Source organism: Carcharodon carcharias, chromosome 13 (genome assembly GCF_017639515.1).
Source record: "Carcharodon carcharias isolate sCarCar2 chromosome 13, sCarCar2.pri, whole genome shotgun sequence".
Taxonomy (NCBI): domain Eukaryota; kingdom Metazoa; phylum Chordata; class Chondrichthyes; order Lamniformes; family Lamnidae; genus Carcharodon; species Carcharodon carcharias.
This window is the reverse complement of record NC_054479.1, coordinates 119,222,675-119,245,200: the sequence shown is the minus strand read 5'-3', so window position 1 is coordinate 119,245,200 and position 22,526 is coordinate 119,222,675. Positions and strand designations below refer to the sequence as shown.

The 22,526-nt window shown below is 45.1% G+C and overlaps 1 protein-coding gene across 1 annotated transcript in view; it reads left to right on the top strand.

Annotated features, from left to right (window-relative positions):
• The window catches only part of fbxl13 (F-box and leucine-rich repeat protein 13), a 255,100-nt gene that overhangs the window by 128,786 nt on the left and 103,788 nt on the right, over positions 1 to 22,526 (top strand). The window contains 3 exon segments of the mRNA XM_041203120.1: positions 8,965 to 9,063; positions 21,119 to 21,239; positions 21,352 to 21,514. Coding sequence (XP_041059054.1) covers positions 8,965 to 9,063; positions 21,119 to 21,239; positions 21,352 to 21,514 — 383 coding nt within the window.

Below are 22,526 nucleotides of genomic sequence, written 5' to 3'. Positions count from 1 at the left end.
TGCCGTGCATTCACCATATCCCCTGACCTTCCCCTCTCTGATGTTGAACGTTCAGTACTCAGCAAAGGACTCAGTTTCATACCCTTATGCCCTCACCTCAATGAATTCCGGGCTCGGCACAATGCTGAACTCTTCTTCTGCTGCATCTGTCTCCATGCTCACTTCTTTGGGCAGGAGTCCTCCCCCCGTTCAATGGACCCTTTTACCCATCTCCAGTTTTCTCCCTCCACCTGGACCCCTCCCTCTGGCCTCTTACCTGCCCTTGATCTTTTCATTGAGAACTGTCAGTGTGACATCGGCTCTCTCAATTTCTCTGCTCCTCTCACCCACTCTAACCTGTCTCCTTCTGAACTCACTGCATTCCGTTCTCTCAGGTCCAACCCTGACTTTATTATCAAACCTGCTGACAAGGATGGTGCTGTTGTTGTCTGGCTTACTGACCTCTACCTCAAAGAGGCTGAGCGCCAACTCTCAGACACTTCCTCCTACCTCCCTCTGGACTATGACCCCACCACCGAACATCAAGTCATTGTTTCCAGGACTGTCACTGACCTCATCTCCTCTGGAGATCTTCCCTCCACAGCTTCCAACCTCTTAGTCTCCCAACTTTGGACAGCTTACTTCTACCTCCTCCCCAAAACAGGACTGTCCCAGTAGACCAATAGTGTCAGCCTGTTCCTGTCCCACGGAACTCATTTCTTCCTATCTTGACTCTGTTCTTTCTCCCCTTGTCCAGTCTCTTCCCACCTACATAATCAATCCCTCTTATGCCCTACATCATATCAACAATTTCCAGTTCCTGGCCCTAACCATCTCCTCTTCACCATGGAGGTCCAATCCTTTTCCACCTCCATCCCCTACCAGGATGGTCTGAGAGCTCTTTGCTTCTTCCTTGAACAGAGGCCCAAAAAATCCCCACCACTCTCCTCCATCTAGCTGAACTGGTTCTCTCACTGAACAATTTCTCCTTAAACTTGTCTCACTTCCTCCAAATAAAAGGTGTTGGCTATGGACCTGCATGGCCCCCAGATATGCCTGTCTCTTTATGGGGTATGTGAAACATTCCTTGTTCCAGTCCTACTCAGGCCCCTCCCACAACTCATTTCTCGTTACATCGATTACTGTTTCGGTGCCGCTTCATGCTCTCGTCTGGACATGGAAAAATTTATCAATTTTGCTTCCAATTTCCACCCCTCCATCACTTTCACATGGTCCATCTCTGACACTTCCCTTCCCTTCCTTGACGTCTCTGTCTCAATTTCTGGTGATAGATTGTCCACCAATATTCATTACAAGCCCACCAACTTCCATAGCTATTACGACTACAGCTCCTCACACCCTTCCTGTAAAGACTCCATCCCATTCTCTCAGTTCCTTCATCTCCGTCACATCTGTTATGATGATGCCACTTTTCAAAACAGTGCTTCTGACACGTCTTCCTTTTTCCTTAACCGAGGTTTCTCACCCACGGTGGCTGACAGGGCTGTCAAGCGTGTCCAACCCATCTCCCGTGCCTCTGCCCTCACACCTTCCTCTCCCTCCCAGAACCATGATAGGATCCCCCATGTCCTCACTTTTCACCCCACTAGCCTCCGCATCCAAAGAATCACCCTCCACCATTTCTGCCAACTCCAGCAGATGCCCACACCAAACACATCTTCCCTTCACCCCCTCTGTCGGCATTCCACAGGGACCATTCCCTCCGGGACACCCTGGTCCACTCCTTCACCACCCCCAACACCTCAACCCTCTCCCATGGCATCTTCCCATGCAACCGCAGAAGGTGCAACACCTGCCCTTTTACTTCCACCCTCCTCACCATCCAAGTGCCTAAACAATCCTTTCAAGTGAAGCAGTGCTTCACCTGCGCTTCCCTCAATTTGGTCTACTGCATTCACTGCTCCCAATGCGGTCTCCTCTACATTGGACAGACCTAACGCAGACTGGGTGACCACGTTGCATAACACCTTCAGTCTGTCCTCAAGCATGACCCAGAGTTCCTGTCACTTGCCATTTCAACACACCATCCTGCTCTCATGCCCATATGTATGTCCTTGGCCTGCTGCAATGTTCCAGTGAAGATCAACGCAAACTGGAGAAACTGCACCTCATCTTCCGATTAGGCACTTTACAGCATTCCAGACTTAACATTGAGTTCAACAACTTCAGACCATGAACTCACTCTTCTGTCCCCATCCCTTTTTGATTCCTCCCTTTTTTCTATATTCATTTTTATTGTTTAATAGTTGTTATTATTTATTTATTTTTCCCACTTATTTTCATTATTATCATTTTTAAAATTTATTTCCATTTTTATTCATTGTTTTGTTCTCAGCTTTTAGCCTTTTCAATCTTTTTTCCACTATCGTTCCCCCCCACCGCCAACCACCCCCCCCCCCCCCCCCCCCCCCCCCCCCACCCCACTCCCACTACAGCCATCTGTCACTTTCCAGAGTGCTTATCCTGGTCCTGCCATTATCACATTCTGCTTTCTACTCTCAATGTCACCATTAGCACCTCCTTTAGCCAGTATCACCACTATTAACAACTCTTTGACCTTTTGTTTATGACATCTTTTGCAATCTCTCCTTTACCTCCACCTATCACTGGCCTTCTATCCAGCTTCACCTGTTCCATCCTTAAACAGTATATATTTCACCACATTTCTACTTCTCTTTAGTTCTGAAGACGAGTCATATGGATTCGAAACGTTAACTCTGCCTTTCTCTCCACAGATGCTGTCAGACCTGCTGAGTTTTTCCAGCATTTTTTGTTTTTGTTTCAGATTTCCAGCATCCGCAGTATTTTGTCTTTATCTTAAGGAAATAGCAGATGCTCTGAGGATCATTTTCCAATCCTCAGTACATACAGGTGAAGTATCAAAGGATTGGAGGTTTGTGAACGTTCTACCAATATTTAAAAAGGGTGTGAGGAATGGACCGGAAAATTATAGGTCACTCAGTCTGACTTCAATGGTGGGCAAATTATTGGAATCAATTCTGAGAGACAGGATAAACTGTCGCTTAGCAAGGCACAGATTGATCAGGGATAGTTAGCATGGTTTTGTTAGGGGAAGATCGTGTCTTCCTAACTTAATAGAATTTTTTGAGGCAGTAACAAGGAGGATTGATGAGGATAGTGCAGTGGAAGTTGTCTACATGGATATTAGTAAGGCATATGATAAGGTCCCACATGGCAGACTGTCAGGAAAGTGAGATCCCATGGGATAGAGGAGAAGGTGGCAAATCGGAACCAAAATTAGCTCAGTGACAAGAAACAAAAGGTAATGGTAGATGGGTGTTTTTGCAAATGAAAAGTGGTTTACAGTGGCATTCCACAAGGTTCAGTGTTAGGGTCCTTGCTGTTTGTCATATATATGAATGATTTGGACTTAAATGTGGGAGACATGAAAGGGAAATTTGCAGACGACACAAAAATTGGCCACATTGCTGGTAGTGAAGAGGATAGCTGTTGTCTCCAGAATTATAACAATGGCTTGGTTGAGTGGGTGGGAAAGTGGCAAATGGAACTTAATCCAGAGAATTGTGAGGTAATGCATTTGCGGAAGGCAAACAAAGCACGGGAATACTCAATAAATGGGAGAATATTGAGAGGGGTTGGGGAAGTTAGATACCTTGGAATGCATGTCCACAGGTCCCTGAAGGTGGCAGGACAGGTGGATATGGTGGTAAAGAAAGCATATGGAATGCTTTCCTTTATTGGACAAGGTAGTGAATACAAAAACAAGGGTGTAATGCTGGAACTGTGTAAAACGCTGGTCTGGCCACACCTGGAATTTTGTGTACAGTTCTGGTCACCACATTACAGGAAGGACATAATTGCTCTGGAGGGAGTACAGGGGAGATTTACAAGAATGTTGCCAGGGCTTGAAAATTGCAGTTATGAAGAAAGATTGGATAAGCTAGGGTTGTTTTCCTTAGAACACAGAAGGCTGAGGGGTGACCTAATTGCGGTGTACTAAATTATGAGGGAGCTAGATAGGTTAGGCAGGAAAGACCTGTTTCCTCTAGCTGATGAATCAATTACCAAGGGACACAGATTTAAGGTGATTAGTAGAAGGATTAGAGGGGACATGAGGAAAAACTTTTTCACCCAGTGGGTGGTGGGCCTCTGTAATTCACCTCCCAAATTGGTGGTTGAGGCTGAAATGCTAAACTCTTTTAAAAGGTGCGTGGATATGCACCTGAAATGCTGTAACCTGCAAGGTTATGGACCAGATGCTGGAAAATGGGATTAAAAATGAGCGGCTAGTTTCTTTTTTCTCGTTTTATGGCTGGTACAGACATGATGGGCTGAATGGCCTCTTTCTGCACTGTAACTTTTCTATGGTTTCATTGTTGGACTCTTGTCAGCAGTTGCAGCAATGCTTATCTATCTCCCTGACTATTGACTCCCCCATGACCTCTTTGCTGTGTCCCCATTTGTCTCACAGTGTCATGGATGTGCTCTAGACTGCACTCTCCCAAGATGCTGCCACCCTCGCTGGTATTCAGCACTAAAAACCAGTTTGAACATGCCACACACCCAGAGAATTCCTGCACAGCCTGCCTCTTCCTACCCTGCTGAATGGCCACCTACTCACCAACCCCCTGAACTCTCTGTAGTTGCAGGTCTATCTTGTGGAACATGAGTTCCAAGAAATTCTCAGCCTCTTGTACAGCCTGCACTGACTCCAGGTGCCTCACAAGCTCAGAAACCCTGAGCTTGAGTTTGAGTAACTGGAAGCACATCTTGCACTTGTTATTGACATACAACAGGTGTCAGCTGTCCCATCATTTTGCTTAAAAAGTCTATCTACTCATATCACGTTGTATGCTTTCTGTTTCATATGCCCTTACTCCTATTTATTATTTATGTATACCAGATTTTTATTTAATGCAACTCAGATCCATTTAACGTTGGTATTCCCTACGTAGATTTTAATTTTCTTCAGGTGGTTCTAATTAATTATTTTATTATTTATGTATTTACTTATTTACTGTTGCCCCCTACATTAAATTACTTAGCACTTTCATCCTCTTTTGCACTAATTCCCATTTTCACCAAATTCCGTTTGTTACTCTGTTTTGTAAGTCATTATGTGGTGGCAGATCTGCAATGGGCATGATATGCCAGCTAGAGGAGAAGCGTTGGGAACAAGAAAGAACTTTACCTTACTTTTGTAGATCTCCCTAAAGCATTCAAAATCATCAGCAGGACAGGACCCAACATGACTTTGGGGAAAATTGGGTGTCCAGCAAAGTTCCTCAGCTTCATTCACTCTTTCCAGTTTGGCAGCAGCATTTCTGACAGTTCCAGGGTGAAAAATGGTGTGAAATAGTTCTGTGTCCTAGCCCCACTTTGTTTGGTATCTTCTCCTCTATGCTCCTGACCTTTACCTTCCCCACAGGTATAAAAGGCACTTACCTCCATACTCAGCCTGATGGCAAGCTCTACAACCTATTCTGACTGAAAGCAAAGATGCAAACATAACATGTTTTAATCAGAGAACTTCTCTATGCTGACAATCCTGCGACAGTTGTTCACACAGAGGCTTCAGTTGTTCAGTTACAAAGGCTCATGGATTGTCTCTCCCATGCCTGACCATAAAGGTGGAATTTTCCCCTCCTGCCTGTAACAGGTTTTGTGGCAGGTGGGACCAGAAAATTTGGAGAGAGGCCAAAAATCGGATTCCCGCCAGCAGGAAACCAGTTTGGAATTTTCCCCTCACCACTTTCATGGTGGATCAGGTTTCCTGCAGATCATTGGCGGGAATGTCATTTACATACTTTACCATGTTATGAATGCTCATTAAAAATGCTACTCGCTGGAATCACATAGCCCCTCCCAATCTTGCGCCATGTCCACTGGAAGATTGGAGGGACCAGAACACTCACACGGGGAAGGTCGAAGCTGGTCTCAAAATAGAATCGTGGCACCACAAGCTTGCAATCACAAAGTTGTGTTGCAGTTAAAAATTGAAACTGGAAAGGAATCTGCATGGGAGTGGTCTGAGTCAGTGTGGGAGGAGCCCAGGGCTGCACTCAGGGGCCACCGTCAAACTGCTTTGACTCGAAACATTGAAACGTTGAAATGGAGTCAAAGCTGAGAGAAAAGAGGAAGAGTTCCTTGAGAAGATGCATTATGGGAAAATTCTGCCCAATGAAATTAAGTGCGATGATGGATGGTTTCGGCAGCATTCAGCCTTCTGTCCGTAATGGCGGCAAGTTGCACCCGATTCTGCACTTGAGGCCTCATTAATTATGCAGAGTGCATATCGGTTCACAGGACCTGGCAGGTTGGGAGCTGATTCATCCGCCTGCCATCAGTTGGTGTGTTCAAAGGTCAGGGCACCATATTTAAATACCAGTCCAAAACACAATCTCGCTCCCTCCAGCCCACCAGAGATGTCTGGCAGCCAGAAGAAGAAGGCCGAGAGCCTGAACAGGAAGAGGTGCAGGCACACAGGCAAGTGCTCTATCCCAGTGATGGCTGCAGGAAGCACAGCAGCCTCACCTCTCCGGCTTGGGAAACTGCCGCGAAGCAGGTCAGCGTGGCTGGCGCCCACGCCCGAAGTGCCACCCATGCAGGAAGAAGGTGAATGATCTCATCCACTCCACCAGGGTAAGTCATCCTTTAACACCTTCCAATATCAAACTCTCATCATGGCATTATGCACTCAAACGGCTACTCTCTTCAGGGATCTCACGCAACCATTAGTGGGGTTCACATATCAACACTCGTTCTCTCACTGAGACTTTCACATCACCACCATCTCAAATGTCATGTTGCTCATACTCCATCCAATGGCCCTTCTGGGAAGGGCTCACCACATACAGGGACCATGCATGCATCTCATCCAACTTCTACCCCATCCCTTCTCATCACATGCCTTTCTTTCTTCTTCATGCAGACCAAGCTGGCACACAGCAGGCACGAGAGAGTGCAGACTGGGGGAGGGACAGCTGACATCGGCACCCTCAGAGTTTGAGGAGGCTGCAGCCAATCTGGCTGGCGAGGACAGAGATCGCTTCTGTGGAGAAGGGGAGATCAGCCTCTCCCACCAACCCAGGACAGATCACAGCTCCATCACTTCATCAAAACCTGACATTCACAGTGTGTCACATGCAGTCTGATCTGGCTCATGCTCATTAGCTGAAACTCTATTTTCTATTTTCTAGGTACCAGCAGATCAAGGCCCCCAAACCAATCCACACCACCAGTGCAAGCCCCCAGACTTCATCCGAGGAAGAATCTTTGGAAGAACCATCACAGCACTCACACGAACCCTCCACCATCTCAGAGACACACATGTCGGTGGGACACAGATGTAGATTAGGCTCAGGCTCACTTTCTGGGGAACATCTCATTGATATCGCCCTGCAGCAGTTGGAGGGCAGGGACATCCCAGGTCTCCGCCACTCGGAGGGCTGCTAGCCACCTGCTCGGTCCGATTCAGATGATGAGCCTCTGGAAGCGGCTGCCAAATCCATGCAGGCAGCATAACATCAGGCAGAGATTCAGCAGTCACTCAGCAGACTAGAGTGAATGATAGAGGAGTCCATCTGCTTTCTTTCTGATGTCACAGCTCCAGCATGCAAGAGCCTCGAATTCACCATGCAAAGGCTGGCAACCACCATGGAGACCTTGGTTCAGCAGGTCTTGCTGGATTTACATTTGGCCCTGCACTCCATGGCCACACGGCCTGGTGGGCACCATCAAGATGTAGGTGACATGGGGATGAGGCACTTTGACCTCCCTTCAGGTGCACATCTCCTGGCAGGAGTCAGGGCGAGATCCTCAGTCACCAACAGGGAGGATGAACATCAGCTGGACACCCCAGGGCCTCCTCTCAGGATACTCCAAGGGTGTGCAGCTGTTCACAGCCTACTCTGCTTGTGAGCCCATCCAGTTCAGCTTCTCTGGCCACCAAGGGCGCTTCTGTCCCTGAGCAGGTGACCCTTATCAGGCCAGGGCGCTCCGGGCCACGGGACACCAGGGGCTGTCTGCCAAGATCATCACAGACATCAGGACGTAGCAGTCAGTAGACTGCCTCCTCCTCTGCTGCGGATGTCGGGGCTCCACCCAGGCATAGCAGATGGGTTAGGAAAGGTAAGAAAAATTGGTGTCGCTTTTGAATCATGGGTGTGCTATACATGTAAAGAAATTGCACTCTTGTGAATACATTTTATGGTTATGTGAATGTTCTTGGCAACCGAAAGCGTTGTGATTTTGTACTTTGGAATTCTCTTATTTCAAGGTTTAGCCTTCCTCCCACTCAGTGATAGTGTCCCACTGTGAGATTCACATTCCTGTGATGTCAACTTCAGTTGAACTAGTCTCTGCACCGGAGATGTGTTTAAATCTTTATTGGAAGTGTGTGATGTAAGCGTTTCTAACCCTTCTTCCTCAAGAAACACCATTGAGTGAGGGCAGCTCATCAGCATTGATATTCTAGCAGCATTTGTGTCTCCTTCGTGGTAGTGGCAGAAAAGACATGCACGGGAGGAGGAGATCCCCAGGCATGTCTCCATCTTAGTCACAGAGGTGTTCGCATCATTAGATGGCAGTGAAGGCTTCAAGTCTTCTCTCGCATCGCTCTTGTTCCTAAGTGGGCTCTCAGTTCCCAGAGTGAACTTATTCACAGCATCCCACAGACCAAAGCCGTGGTAGGAGCAATAGAAAAGACTTGCACAGAAGGGTGAGATCCTTAGGCATGTCCACATCTCAGTCACAGCAGTGTTTGCATCATTAGTTGACAGCGAAGGCTTCGAGTCTTCTCTCACATTGCTCTTGTTCCTAAGTGGGCTCTCAGTTCCCAGAGTGAAATGTGGCCTCCTCAGGCAAAAAGATTGGACACACCTGGTTTATTCCATAAAATCATGGTATTACTCCACCTGGTATAAACAGATAACATGTATTTATGATTTAATCAAGGCTATGTTTCCTATGCATTTTTTTTAGATCTCAGTGAGAAGCTTTAGGTCGTTGGGAATTGGCTGCAATGAAATTCAACACCTTGTAATCAACGACATGGCAACTCTTACGAACAGCTGCATCACAGTAAGTGAATGTTATAAATCAACCATATAATATTAACAGTAACTTAATAGCTCATTATTTTCATCAAGATTTTTTCTTTCAATTTGAAATTTTTATTTGAATGCTTAAGAATAGCTGTTCCAAATTGTTTCATCTGTTGTAGCAAGTGAATGAACTTTGAAAAGTTGTGTGTCTCTCTCTCATTCCATCCTAAAAAGCCTCAGGCACATAGGGCCAGCACCAGTCTCCTCTACTTCATCTTCTTTCTGGCTAGCATTTTTGCACTTTGCATTTTCTGGCAGCATGAGTGATATCCACTGTTAGACTTTTTTTCCTCAACAGTGCCTTTCCAAGCTATTCTTCACTTTCATTGTTTCCCCTTTTCACACAGCTACCATGTTTGTGGTTAGTATGGTGTTTAGCAGGCTGAGCACATGAAATAGCCAAATGAGACATCTTGCTTCCCAAGTTAGCTTATTGACACTTGCATTGTTCTACTCAGGCTGCCTTATTTATCCTTACATAAAAGGAAAAAACTGCGGATGCTGGAAATCCAAAACAAAAACAAAAATACCTGGAAAAACTCAGCAGGTCTGGCAGCATCTATGGAGAGGAGCACAGTTAATGTTTCGAATCCAAATGACCCTTCCACAGAACTAAGTAAAAATAGAAGAGAGGTGAAATATAAGCTAGTTTGAGGGGTGGGGGGTGGGGGTGGTGGGACAATTAGAGCTGGATAGAGGGCCAGGGATAGGTGGAGATAACCAAAAGACGTCACAGACAAAAGGACGAAGGAGTGATGAAGGTGGTGATATCATCTGAGGAATGTGCTAATTAAGGGTAGAAAGCAAAACAAGCAAGGTACAGATAGCCCTAGTGGGAGTGGGGTGGGGTGAAGGAATCAAAAAAGGCTAAAAGGTAGAGATAAAACAATGGATGGAAATACATTTAAAAATAATGGAAGTAGGTGGGAAAAGAAAAATCTATATAAATTATTGGAAAAAAAAGGGAGGCGGAATCGGAAAGGGGGTGGGGATGGAGGAGAGAGTTCATGATCTAAAATTGTTGAACTCAATATTCAGTCCAGAAGACTGTAAAGTGCCTAGTCGGAAGATGAGGTGCTGTTCCTCCAGTTTGCGTTGAGCTTCACTGGAACAATGTAGCAAGCCAAGGACGGACATGTGGGCATGAGACCAGGGTGGTGTGTTGAAATGGCAAGCAACAGGGAGGTCTGTGTAATGCTTGCGGACAGACCAAAGGCGTTCTGCAAAACAACACAGTCTGTGTTTGGTCTCTCCAATATAGAGGAAACCCCATTGGGAGCAATGAATGCAGTAGACTAAATTGAGGGAAGTGCAAGTGAAATTCTGCTTTACTTGAAAGGAGTGTTTGGGCCCTTGGACAGTGAGGAGAGAGGAAGTAAAGGGGCAGGTGTTGCACCTTCTGCGGTTGCATGGGAAGGTGCCGTGAGAGGGGGTTGAGGTGTAGGGGGTGATGGAGGAGTGGACCAGGGTTTCCCGGAGGGAATGGTCCCTGCGGAACGCCGGCGGGGCGGGGTGAAGGGAAGATGTGTTTGGTGGTGGCATCATGCTGGAGTAGACGGAAATGGTGGAGGATGATCCTTTGAAGGCGGAGGCTGGTGGGTTGATAAGTGAGGACAAGGGGGACCCTATCAGGCCCACTGCATGATTATCTGGATCACTTGATAGGAGGCTACGTGCAAAGTTGTTTTTCCTCCAGTTTCCAATGTCAAATGAGCTAAAAGGACAATCCTTATGCTTGATGAGGTTGGCTGGAGGTGTGGTCAAATTTGGGCCACACCTGAATGATTGGGGCAATTGCCACTAATTGTCATGCCTCCAGAGGTAGCTCGCCCATATCAATGGAGTTTATTTTGGTTTGCTGCCTTTCTACAGTGGCCCTCAGATAAGAACTGAGAGAATGAAAGGAAGGTGTATGTGGGATAGAAGCAGCTCTCTGGAGTGCATATAGCCACGGGGAGCAATCTTGCTCCTCCTGGCTTCACATAAAGGATTTTTAAAGAAGAAAAACATATCATAGGTAGTGGCTGCTTAGACCAAATCTGTTCCTGGAAAAACTGACGAGGCAGGCCAGGAGCTTGCTATGCTCAAGGCAGCCCAATTTCAGGAAAAGGCCTTTAAAAATGTGCTTGGTCCCTCATTAGTGTATGTGGAGCCTGCATGTTGGAGACTTGGTATCTTCCAGGTGTCCTTGGGGTGTGGGATGTGACATTAAAAGATTAGTCCTTTTTGCCTTTTTCTCCTTCCAGAAAATGAGTGCAGGAAGGACCAATTTCTACAACTTGTATTTATGCAAGGGTATTGCTAAACCTTCTGCACTTGACCTAACACTAGTAGTTCACTATTTACAAACAATTATTGAAAGATTTAAAAACATGTTTTAAAGATCCTTTCATATTTCCAGAATGAATGAATAATTACAAATTACTATATTTGGATAGCCCCAAATTTTCTTGCAGATTGTAATGCATTGAGGCACCAATGGCACAGGGGAACTTATAAATAGCATACACGTATGGACAGAACTCATTTCTGCCATTTTTGCTTACTGCTAAAATTTGGCTGAGATAGCCGAGCCGATTACTTTATCTGCCATTTCAGAATTTTAGACATTTAAGCAGTGTTGAAATGATGGAATTGCATCATACATCTGAATTTCTATAATTTCCACAAGGCTTGCATTCAGTGTAATTTGCAACCAGAGAATAAGACATAGTGGCTTGCCAGGATCAGCTGACCCCCCTGTAGGGAGTAAGGCACTAATTGCTTGGAAAACTTATAGGCGTATCTCATGCATTTGTTTCAGGAATTTATTTTTGCTTTGGGAAACTATTAAGGTGAACTTCAAACTGACAGTGAAGGAATCTGGTCGCCAGTAAATTTATAACCCCATACCCATTGCAAAGGATACATGCAATTTAATGGAGTAATAGAAGATGAGAACGAGCGAAGGAGCATGTGGTAGCTTTGAAAAAGGATCACGACAACCCACAACTATTCTTTCTTGACAAATCTATATCACTACAACTTCCCAGCCTTTATGTCTGCTCCAATCCTACTGTGACAAAGTGTTGTAATTTGTGCCGCATTAAACAAACATGCCATTCCATCCCAACCAGACCTCAAAGCTATGCCATTGGACAGTAGAACCAATAGAAACATTGGATGGAATTTTCCTAGGCAAGTAGAAGGAGATTTAGGTATGTGTAGAGAGTTAAATCCTCTAAAAGTGAACTTGGATTGGGAACCCAACTTCATTCGATACTCTCCTGGCTTTCTCCGGGGTGGGTTTCAAGGTCAGCAGGAAAACTCTTTGAATCTGTTGGGCAACTAATTAAGACAGTTTAAAAAGGCAATGAAGTCCTTCTTTAACCCTATCTGATTTTACATGCCAGTACACAGTTTCCACACTTTTCAACATCTCTCTATCTTGGAGGAGGTGAGTGGATGGTGAGAAGTCATTGTTGATGGGAACTGATCGGCTAAGCAACAATGTAAGCCTTTAAAATTGACAAGCTTGTAGTTAGTCACAGAGAGGCCAGCGCTGACATTAGTCGTTCTTTCAGCCTGCATTCATTTCTTTCTTTGAAAAGAACAACTTTATCCAGTGACTTTCAAATGCCTTGGTGGCTACTGAGCTCAATTCCAACTTCTTGCCTGTGAGTCTTTCCTGCAACATGCGAGCTACCTGTCCTACAGTAGCTTGGACCTCTGAGGAGGAGCAACAGCTTGATTCAGCCCAGCAGCCACAGCAACAGGGGCAACAACTCCAACAGCAGCAGCAGTTGCCTTCTCCACAGCCACATGAAGCACCACCAGACAGAGGGGATGTATACAGAACTGCACCACGAAGAGGCGATAGCATCAGCAAAGGGTCTATAAACTATAGGTGAGCTTTGTCAACATGTCCAAACAACAGTGCCTCTGAAGACTCAGGCTGATGGCGTGTAGTCACAGACAGCTGCAGCCTTCTGGAAATAGACCACTGCTTGAGAAGAGATATGCATTGTCCACAGCTGTCAAAGTGACCACATTTCTCAACTTCTTTGCGTCCAGTTTGTTCCAGGGATCTGTTGGTCATGATACAGGATTTCACATTCTACAGTCCACAACTGCAACAGCCAGGAACTGATGGCTGTTTGCCAAAGCCTCTGACCAAATCCATATTGACATGGATGTGGCAAATCAAAACTAAAAGGCGGTTGGCTTTGTTTCACTCGCAGGATTTCAGGTCTGATTGATTACACTCGTGTTATCAAGGCGCTATAAGGTCAGCCAGGTATCTATTTTTCGGAAGAGCTTCCACTCCCTTAATGGCTGGTCCTTGACCACCACAAGAACCGCAGGCAAGTCTGCACCAGCTATTCGGTGAGCTGTCATAGTTCCTTCATCCTCTAGCAGTCTCATGTACTGTAGGCTCCTGGGAGACAAGAGGTACCCAATTAAGTCCTGACTGCTGGCCAGCAAGGAACCCTACAACAGAGCCACAAGAGAGGTATAATAGGAGCCATGTCAGCACCAGGACAACATTAGAACAAGGCACTGACTTGGTCAAGATGGGGTTCCAGCGACTTGCCAGATCTGGAGTTGCCCTTCAATATGCACCAGCAATGGTCTCCAGGAATGTTGTGGTCTGCTATGCCGTTCACAACATGGCACTGCAGAGAGGAGTGGCGCAACAGGAAGGTGAAGAGTGTCCATTTTCTAAAAAGGAAGAAAATACTAATATGCTATTGGTGCCTGCAGCTGTACACCTAGCTGCCAAAGAAGCCTGCAACAGAATCATCCAAACACTCTTGACTTGAAAAGTGTACTTGCAGCATTCTATTTTATGCCACTCTTTCAATGGAGCTGGTCAAGGGGTGGGACATAAAGGCACTCATGCTCAAGTTGGACTCCTCCATTCTCTCTGAAAGCCTCTGGAATGCTGACAGCAGCATACACATTTCCTGTTGCTGCTCCACGTGTATCCTTTTGTTAATAGCTTATGAGCTCAGCATCTGTGTGCAGCTGAACAGAGCTTGGAGTGTCCTGCGCTTTCTGATGGGGACTACTGCTGTCCCTGATTCCAACATCTGTTCCTGCTCACGTGTGATGTAATCCTTACTATATGCCACCTACCTATCTGTGATGCTATATTCACAGAGGTGTGTGTATCTGTGCTGGTGGAGTGTGTGCAGGAGTCATGTGACAATGCACCCTCAGAGTGTTGCACCTTCTGAGGTCTCCTCAGGCACCTCCCACAATGCACTCATGGGAGATGAAAGACATGAGTTAATCCTAAAAGTAGGCGCAATAGAGTTCAAAATAGCATGGTGTAGTTCATTTAATATATTGGTGATATCAATTCAACGCGAGTTAAGTGCCAAGTGCCTGTGCTTCATCTAATGCTATCACTATGGTAGGGATTTTCTGGCCCCGCCCATCGCTGGGATCATCTGGTCCCATGGAAAGTCAATTGATTTTTGGCTGGATGCCAATTCTCCCATGATTGGTCTCGTTACAATGGGGCTGGAAAATCCCAGCCTATGTCTCTGATGCACTCCCATTTCCCTGTCATCAATGACCAGTACTTGTGCCACCTTGCCGATCTCAAGGCTTCCTCCTCTTTTGCTGTCTTGTTGGCTAAGGCTGCAGGTTCACTCCCGATTCTCTGCCTTTCCCTGGACTGTGGACTCTCTTCTCCTGCAATGAGAAAAGGCAGAGATTTAGGAATGTGAGAAGTGGCATTTTTGCTGAGAATGGACTGTTGACATTTGAGGGTGAACTGTGGGGAATGAATGCAAGATAGGATGAAATAAAGATTTGAAGAGGAAGCTGGATTGGAAGGAATGTGTGTGTCAGCAAAGTGTATTGGTCAGAGGAATGCTACGCAGGAGAATTCTAGGGAGGTGACAGAGGGATGGCGGCCAGGTAAGAGTTGTAGGACACTCACTTTGCCAGACCTCATGAGGCATTAAACGCTTTGCAGCTCTGGATCCAGGTCCTGGGTACCATAGCCCTGCAGCTCATCACCTCTGCTACTTGCAGCCCACTGGCTTGGCCAGACGAGTTGTCCCCCTTCTGCCAGCTGTTAGGCAAAAGTATTTTTCTTCTCATCTTGACTGCAGTCAATATGACCTCAAAGGATGCCCTCCAGGGGCTAGCATTCCCATGTCTTGCTTCCATCCTGCAACAGTTTCCTCCTTCCCGCTGGAATATTCAGTGCTTTTCTCTGTGCTGCCATTATGAGCCTTGTCAGGGACCCTTTAAATAAAAATCCTTCATTGCTTCTTTAGGTGTGTCTTCTCACACATCCTTCCTCCCAACCTGCAAATGGTCCTGCCGTTTCCAGGGATTTTGTCTGGAAAATTCCGCCATCAATTTCTATTTTATTACTCTTTCACGTAGTTGTACTTCGATGTAAGACCCTACTTCTTATCACCACCCTGAGTTCCTAGATGTGCTTTCCTATGGCTTATTCTGGTGTCTCTAATACTCATTACTTAGAACCATAGAAAGGTTACAGCACTGAAGGAGGCCATTCAGCCCATTTTGTCCATGCCAGCCCAAGGACACCCAGGTCCCCTTTCTAATCCCACCTTCCTGCACCCGGCCCATAGCCCTGCAGCTTACAGCATTTTAGGTGCAGATCCAGGTACTTTTTAAAAGAGCCTCTACCACCAACTTGGGCAGCGAATTCCAGACACCCACTACCTCTGCGTAAAAAAGTTCTTCCTCATGTCCCCCCTACACCTTCTGCCATTTAGCTTGAATCTATGTCCCCTGGTTCTAGAATTCTTCAGCAATTTTATCCTGTCCACTCTGTCTATTCCCCTCATAATTTTGTACACCTCAATCAAGTCACCTCTCAGCCTTCTTTGTTCTAAGGAAAATAGTCCCAACCTACCCAATCTCACCTCGTAGCTACACTTTTCTGACCCTGACAACATTCTTGTAAGCCTCCTCTGCACTTTCTCCAGAGCTATTACATCCTTCCTGTAATGTGGTGACCAGAACTGTACACAATACTCCAGTTGTGGCCTCACCAGTGTTTTACACAATTCCAACATTATATCCTTACTTTTATATTCTATACCTCTGCCAATGAAGGAGAGCATTCCACATGCCTTCTTTATAACCTTATCTACTAGAAATGCTGCCTTCAGGGACCTGTGTACTTGTACACAAGATCTCTCACTTCATCTACCCCTCTTAGTATATTCCTGTTTATTTTGTAATCCCTGTAACTGTTTGACCTCCCTAAATGTATGACCTCACACTTCTCTATGTTAAAATCCATCTGCCACTTTACCACCCACACCACCAACCCATCTATATCGTTTTGGAGATTATGGCTATCCTCTACACTATTCACTACTCGACCAATCTTTGTGTCATCTGCAAATTTCCCAATCGTGCCCCCCATGTTCACGTCCAAATCATTAATATATAACACAAACAGCAAGGGTCCCAACACTGAGCCCTATGGAACACCACTTGAGACAACTTTCCATTCGCAAGGGCATCCATCAATCATTACCCTTTGTTTCCTGTTACAAAGCCAACCTTTTATCCAGTTTGCCACATTACCCTGAATCCCATGGGTTTTTACTTTCCTGACCAATCTGCCACGTGGGACCTTGTCAAATGCCTTGCTAAATTCAATGTACACAACATCCACTGCACTACCTTCATCAATCCATCTTGTCACTTCCTCAAAGAATTCAATCAAATGTGTGAGGCAAGACCTTCCTTTAACAAGTCCATGCTGACCATTCCTGACTAGTCCATGCCTTTCCACATGACAGTTAATCCTATCTCTCAGGATTGATTCTACTAATTTGCTCACCACCAATGTAAGACTAACTGGCCTATAATTGTTTGGCATTTCCTTTGATCCCTTTTTAAACAATGGAACTACATTTGCATTTCTCCAGTCCTCTGGTACCTCCCCTGTATCTAGTAAAGATTGGAAAATCACCCTCAGAGCATCTGCTATCTCCTCCCTGACTTCCTTCAGCAGCCTCGGAAACAAGCCATCTGGCCCTGGTGACTTATCAACTTTCAAGGATTTCAGCCCTTCGAGTACTTCCTCTCTCTTTATGACTATCCCATCCAATATCTCGCAGTGTTCCTCCCGGACTACTATATTTATATCCTCCCTTTCTTTTGTAAACACGGAGACAAAATATTAATTCAAAACCCTTCCCACAGCCTCTGCATCTACACACCAGTTTCCATCTTCATCTCTGATAGGTCCCACTTTTTCCTTAACTAACCTTTTAGCATTAATATATTGGCAAAACGTCTTTGGGTTATCTTTAACTTTACTTGCTAATCTTTTTTCATGCCCTCTCTTTGATTTCCTTATTTCCTTTTTTACTTCGATCCTGTACTTCCTATATTCGTCTAGGCTATCTGCAGTGCTTAGTTCTTTGTGCCTATTGTACACTTTCTTTTTCTGTTTGAACTTCCCCTGTATTCCTCTAGACAACCAGGGGGGGTCTAGATTTGACAGTACCACTCTTATTTTTGTAGGGGACATGTCTCCTTTGTACAATTAGGATCTCCCTTTTTAATGCTTCTCACTGGTCTTCCACTGTTTTAACCTCCAGCAGTGCTGTCCAGTTCACCTCAGCCAAGTCCCTTCTCATTTTTGCAAAATTTGCCTTCCCCCAGTTCAAGACTTTTACTCCTGCCTTATCTCTGTCCTTTTCCATGGTAATGCTAAATCTAACTGAATTGTGATTACTGTCCCCGATATGGTCACCAACTGTCACTTCACCCACTTGCCCTTCTTCGTTCCCTAAGACTAGGTCTAGAATTGCATCTCCCCTCGTTGGGTTTGTCACTAATTGGTTGAAAAAATTTTCCTGGACACACTGCATGAATTTTTCTCCCTCAGTGCCCCTTATATTGTTTGAATCCTGGTTGATATTAAGATAGTTGAAGTCTTGGTTACTTGAGGCCCAGCTTTAGAAAATTGGATTATAGGTTACTAGGATATGATTGATTCTGAGCTGTAGGAATCCTGAAAATGTTGTGTCAAGGAAAGACATGACTATTATATCAATTTAAGTGTGACAAAGATAAGACAGTTCTTGCTTCATCTTTGTACGGGTTCCTTTAATTAGTCATTAATTCCTGAAAGTGCCATTGTTTTGTTGTAACTTCAAATAATTTCTTAGGCAAAATAGAGCAGAAAATAATTCCGCTGGTTTTCTGCCCCAAGGTTGATTTATTTCCTGTTCCCCCCCCAAAAAAATCATAAATTGTGAGAGTGTGTGGAGCTACAGCTCTGGGTTTTCTCCTTTTACACTCCCAATACACTCAGGGTATATTAGACTGAAAGTTATGAGGAGCAGCTGCTGCCAGATAGCTGAGGCAGGTGGAAATGATTAGTTTGTGAGGTTTAAGAATGCAGAGTTTTAAAGTTGATTTTTACACTTAGGAATTCATTTTTGGAGTGGCTTTTTGGCATTCTGCCTACACAGACCTGCAATACTACTGGGTAACTTTGTTGCTCCCCCCACTACCCCAATTGATAGCCTCTCAGAAGTGGATATCGCATATATGGCTATAACATTACCCTTGTTGCCAGTATCATGGAGGAGGAAAAGTAGCATAAGGTGGAGCTGTCAAGCAGCATTTAAGGATTTTGATCCCCACCAGAGATTAACCAATCACTGAATATACCAGCAACAGAGCTCATATGAAAAGCAATCACATGTCTGCATTGCTCTCTTTGTAGCAATGAACATGAAAACTGCAATAAATTTTTAAGGTATAGACACTTTCCAGGCAGCTATGGGGATTCTACCTAAGATCTACTAACATGCAGTACAAGCAAGTATTCATCAGATGATTGATGTGCTTTACAAGGGAGTTGGGGAACTCATCACCTTTGGTACCATAGGGTCATCCAGATTTAGTTGCTGATTTTATCAAGGTCTAGACTGCACTCAATGGTACACACATTATTTTCTGAGTCCGACAGAAAACTCCCTCAACTTGTTCAACAGGAAGAGCTTCAATTTCCTGATTGAAGATTGTTTCTGACAACATGTAGAGAATCCTACAAGCAGTGTGAAATCTGTTGGGCTGAGCTTCAGGACCCCAATGTCAGGATGAAATAGGGATCCCAAGCCCACACATTGGCAGCAGGATTGGCTCGGCAATTTGACCAGAGATGGCCTCCTAATTGGTTGCCTATGGGCCAGCAATCCAAGGACAGCAGGCGGGTTCTTGATGCTGCTGGCCCATTCAGAGGGCCAGCAGCTCTGAAGCTTCAGCAGCTGAACTGGGAGAGGTACATGTTGCTGATGTAGCTGGGAGACCTTGGAGAGGTAAGATTTTAAAATTTTATGGCCAAAAGCAGAATGGCTGCCAGTCGGAAGGGAAACTCCTCTGGGGAGATCACTGGGACAGTGGGGCAGTCTTTCCTGCCTGCAGCCTCCTCTTTGAACCATGAAGCCTCTGGCGCTGAGAGCCCACTGGGCTGTTGCAGTTAGGCCGCCTTAATGAACCTGGCAGCCTCCTTACACAGCGGGGTCCACTCCACCAACAGCAAGTGCCGGCAGCCCCACTTAATGGTCCCAATTGGGTCCTTAACTATACAAATCGGCTGGCCACCTCCTTGGACTGGGCAGTTGATCTGCACCCCTGTCCTGCCCACCACTGGGAAACTTCTCCACATAGCTAACCATTATCTTACCAGCCATTAACCTCTGCTACCCCCCACCCACCCTGCCTCTGTTCCAGCCCCCTGGGGACTGATAGAAATCAGGTCATTGTGTCACAATGAATTCATGCTTTGAAATTTGAGCTCCCTGGAGCATTTCACAGTAGAAAGTCATGTCAGCATCTGCTTTTCATTGTAAAGGCCCACCCACTGCACACGAGTGATGACCTCACTAACAGCTGCCAAACAACAACAGTACAACAAGGCATATGTCTTCACATGAGTTGTCATGTATGCTCCATCTTCAAGTACATGGCCAATACTTCAGTCATCTTTGTCCCTATTTGATCATACCAGTAATCATCTCTTGATTAAGTCAGCCATAAGTACAAAGCACAGCAGAAGTTCATGTTCAGTTGTAAACAATAAAGCCCAAAGTGATCACAAGCCAACCTACTCTTTCCTAACACCATGCTTACCCAAGGTGGTTAAATGTGCCTTTCTCTCATCTATTCTAGTGCTTTTGAAAGTGCAGCTCGAGGATGAGTAACATTATATGTGCTTAGCTGGTTATGCTCTGTAAAAGGGTCTTGAGACTGAGGTGGACATTCTCTCATGGCATAAATGTGGCACCTTGTTCATTCTGAGGAGAAAACTGGAGGTCTAGTATGAACTGCTATGTCCTAGGGAAAAGAATTCTGAGTGTTTACAAATATCTAATTTCAGCCATTGTATGCAAGTGGTCCACAGATCCCCATTGATTGGCCTATCAAAGCCCTGAGAGGTGGAAAATTGCACCACAGCTGCCACTGCCTAGAAGTCAAGACGCAGGGTATTGTCTGTTCTGTTTGTTGCCAGAACTACAGTCTCTGATTCTGTGAAGATAGAGGCACGTACTAGTCCCTGACTTTTTATTAAGTATAAATAAGAGATGTATGCCCCAACCAATATCACTGCATGACAGAATGTGTAAGTGTTCTGGATTCAAATTTCCACTGTAGCCCACCCTAGGTACTATGTTGCAAATTTCAATTGAGCTACAATGCTTGCTACTGATAGGAAGTAACTGAGAAAGGAGTCAGGGTAATCCAGAGTGAGGACTGATTCACATAGTCAAAGCAGAACTATTCATCTCTGTGGAAATGGGCCAGATTGCTCAGTTTTTCTAATGAATGAAGATCTTCTGAGCAGTAGGAACACAATTTAAGAAAGCAAAGTTTGAGAGAAAGGGGTAATACCTAGAAAAATTATTTAGAAACAAAATTTTCCACGTGCCGCATTTTTATGGCATCTGTTCAAATCAAGTATTTGTTTTCTTTTTTTCCATTTAGAAAGCCAAAGTAATACTAACTTCTATTTTGTTTTCTTAAAGGCCTTGGTTTCTTACAATTACAACCTCCTTACAATTTCGTTCCTTGCTTCTCCTCACATATCTGATGTAGCTATTAAAGCTCTTGTCCGTGGGAAGAGGATTGTCAAAGTTAAAATTGAAGGTTTGAGAAATTGTACAATTTCCTAAGTGCATTAAAATCTGATACAAACTGTTTATTTCGCTATCAGAAAAGGCATATCTTGGAATTTAACTCTGCTGTTCTGCTGCTATAGGTAATAAACATATCGGTGATGCATCTTTCAAAACCATCAGCAAAACTTGCCCAAACTTGAATCATATCTATGTGTCTGACTGCCCGAGGATTACAGATAATTGCTTGAAATCCATATCAACTCTGAAAAATGTCACTGTGTTGAATGTTTCAGACTGCATAAGGTAATAGTGTTTTAAAACATACTTTATGTATGTCCAATCAATAACATACTAAATTCTGTCTTTCCATCCACAAAAATGAATTTTTATCATTGTCTTTTATATATAGTTTGTACTAAAGAGCAGTAACCATGGGCATCTGCAAATATTTCAGAGTTTATGTAGGTTAGACTTTCCAGTGCCAGTGCATTCTCAACAATGAGTGTACTGCTTGCATTTTTCCTTGGACTGCTGACCTTGCATAATCAGCTGATCAGCACATTTCCTGTGAGTTCCCCATGTAGGTTTGGACAGACGAGGGATTGAGCTCGTTGGTTACAGGGCTGGATATCCAGCATAGTTGTACTCTTGGGTGGAATCGTCCATGCCCGCTGGCATTGGACGTGCTCGTTAATGTGAATGGACAATATGGTGAGAAGGCCAAAAATCGATTTCACGACGTCATGCGATCGTCTGCTCAGCCAGTCAATGGTAGGCCACGTTTCCCGCCATCAGACGATGGGAATCTCATTGCATTACACCTGCATATCACTATAGGCCAGCCCACCGGAATCATCCCCCCTCCCCTCAGCTTGCTGGATTGTCCACCCACGTCAGTGTGACTGTATGCTGACATGTTTCACAAAAGCATATATAAGGCGTGCACTTGTGGGTTGCACCTTGAGGGGAACATGGAGGTAAGGACACAGTAATGTTGCACAATGCTCGCCCGGGTTGCCTGTTGGACTTCAAGGTTGAGGTGCATTGGAAGTATGAGGTCAAGGGCTGCCCTGCAGTTGAGGCGATTTGGGGGTAGGGGCAAAGGATGCCCTGCAGTTGAGGTGACTTCAGGGTGGGGGCAAGGATTGCCCTGTAGTTGAGGTGTTGGGGCAAGGACTGCCCTGCGGTTGAAGGTAGTACACAATCACGGGCAGGGTGCAGGGCCATGTATTAAGGAAACCTTGTATAAAGTGACAATTCCTCTGCAGCTGAGACTGTTCAGATGCAGCCACATTGACATGCATGGAGTTGGGTC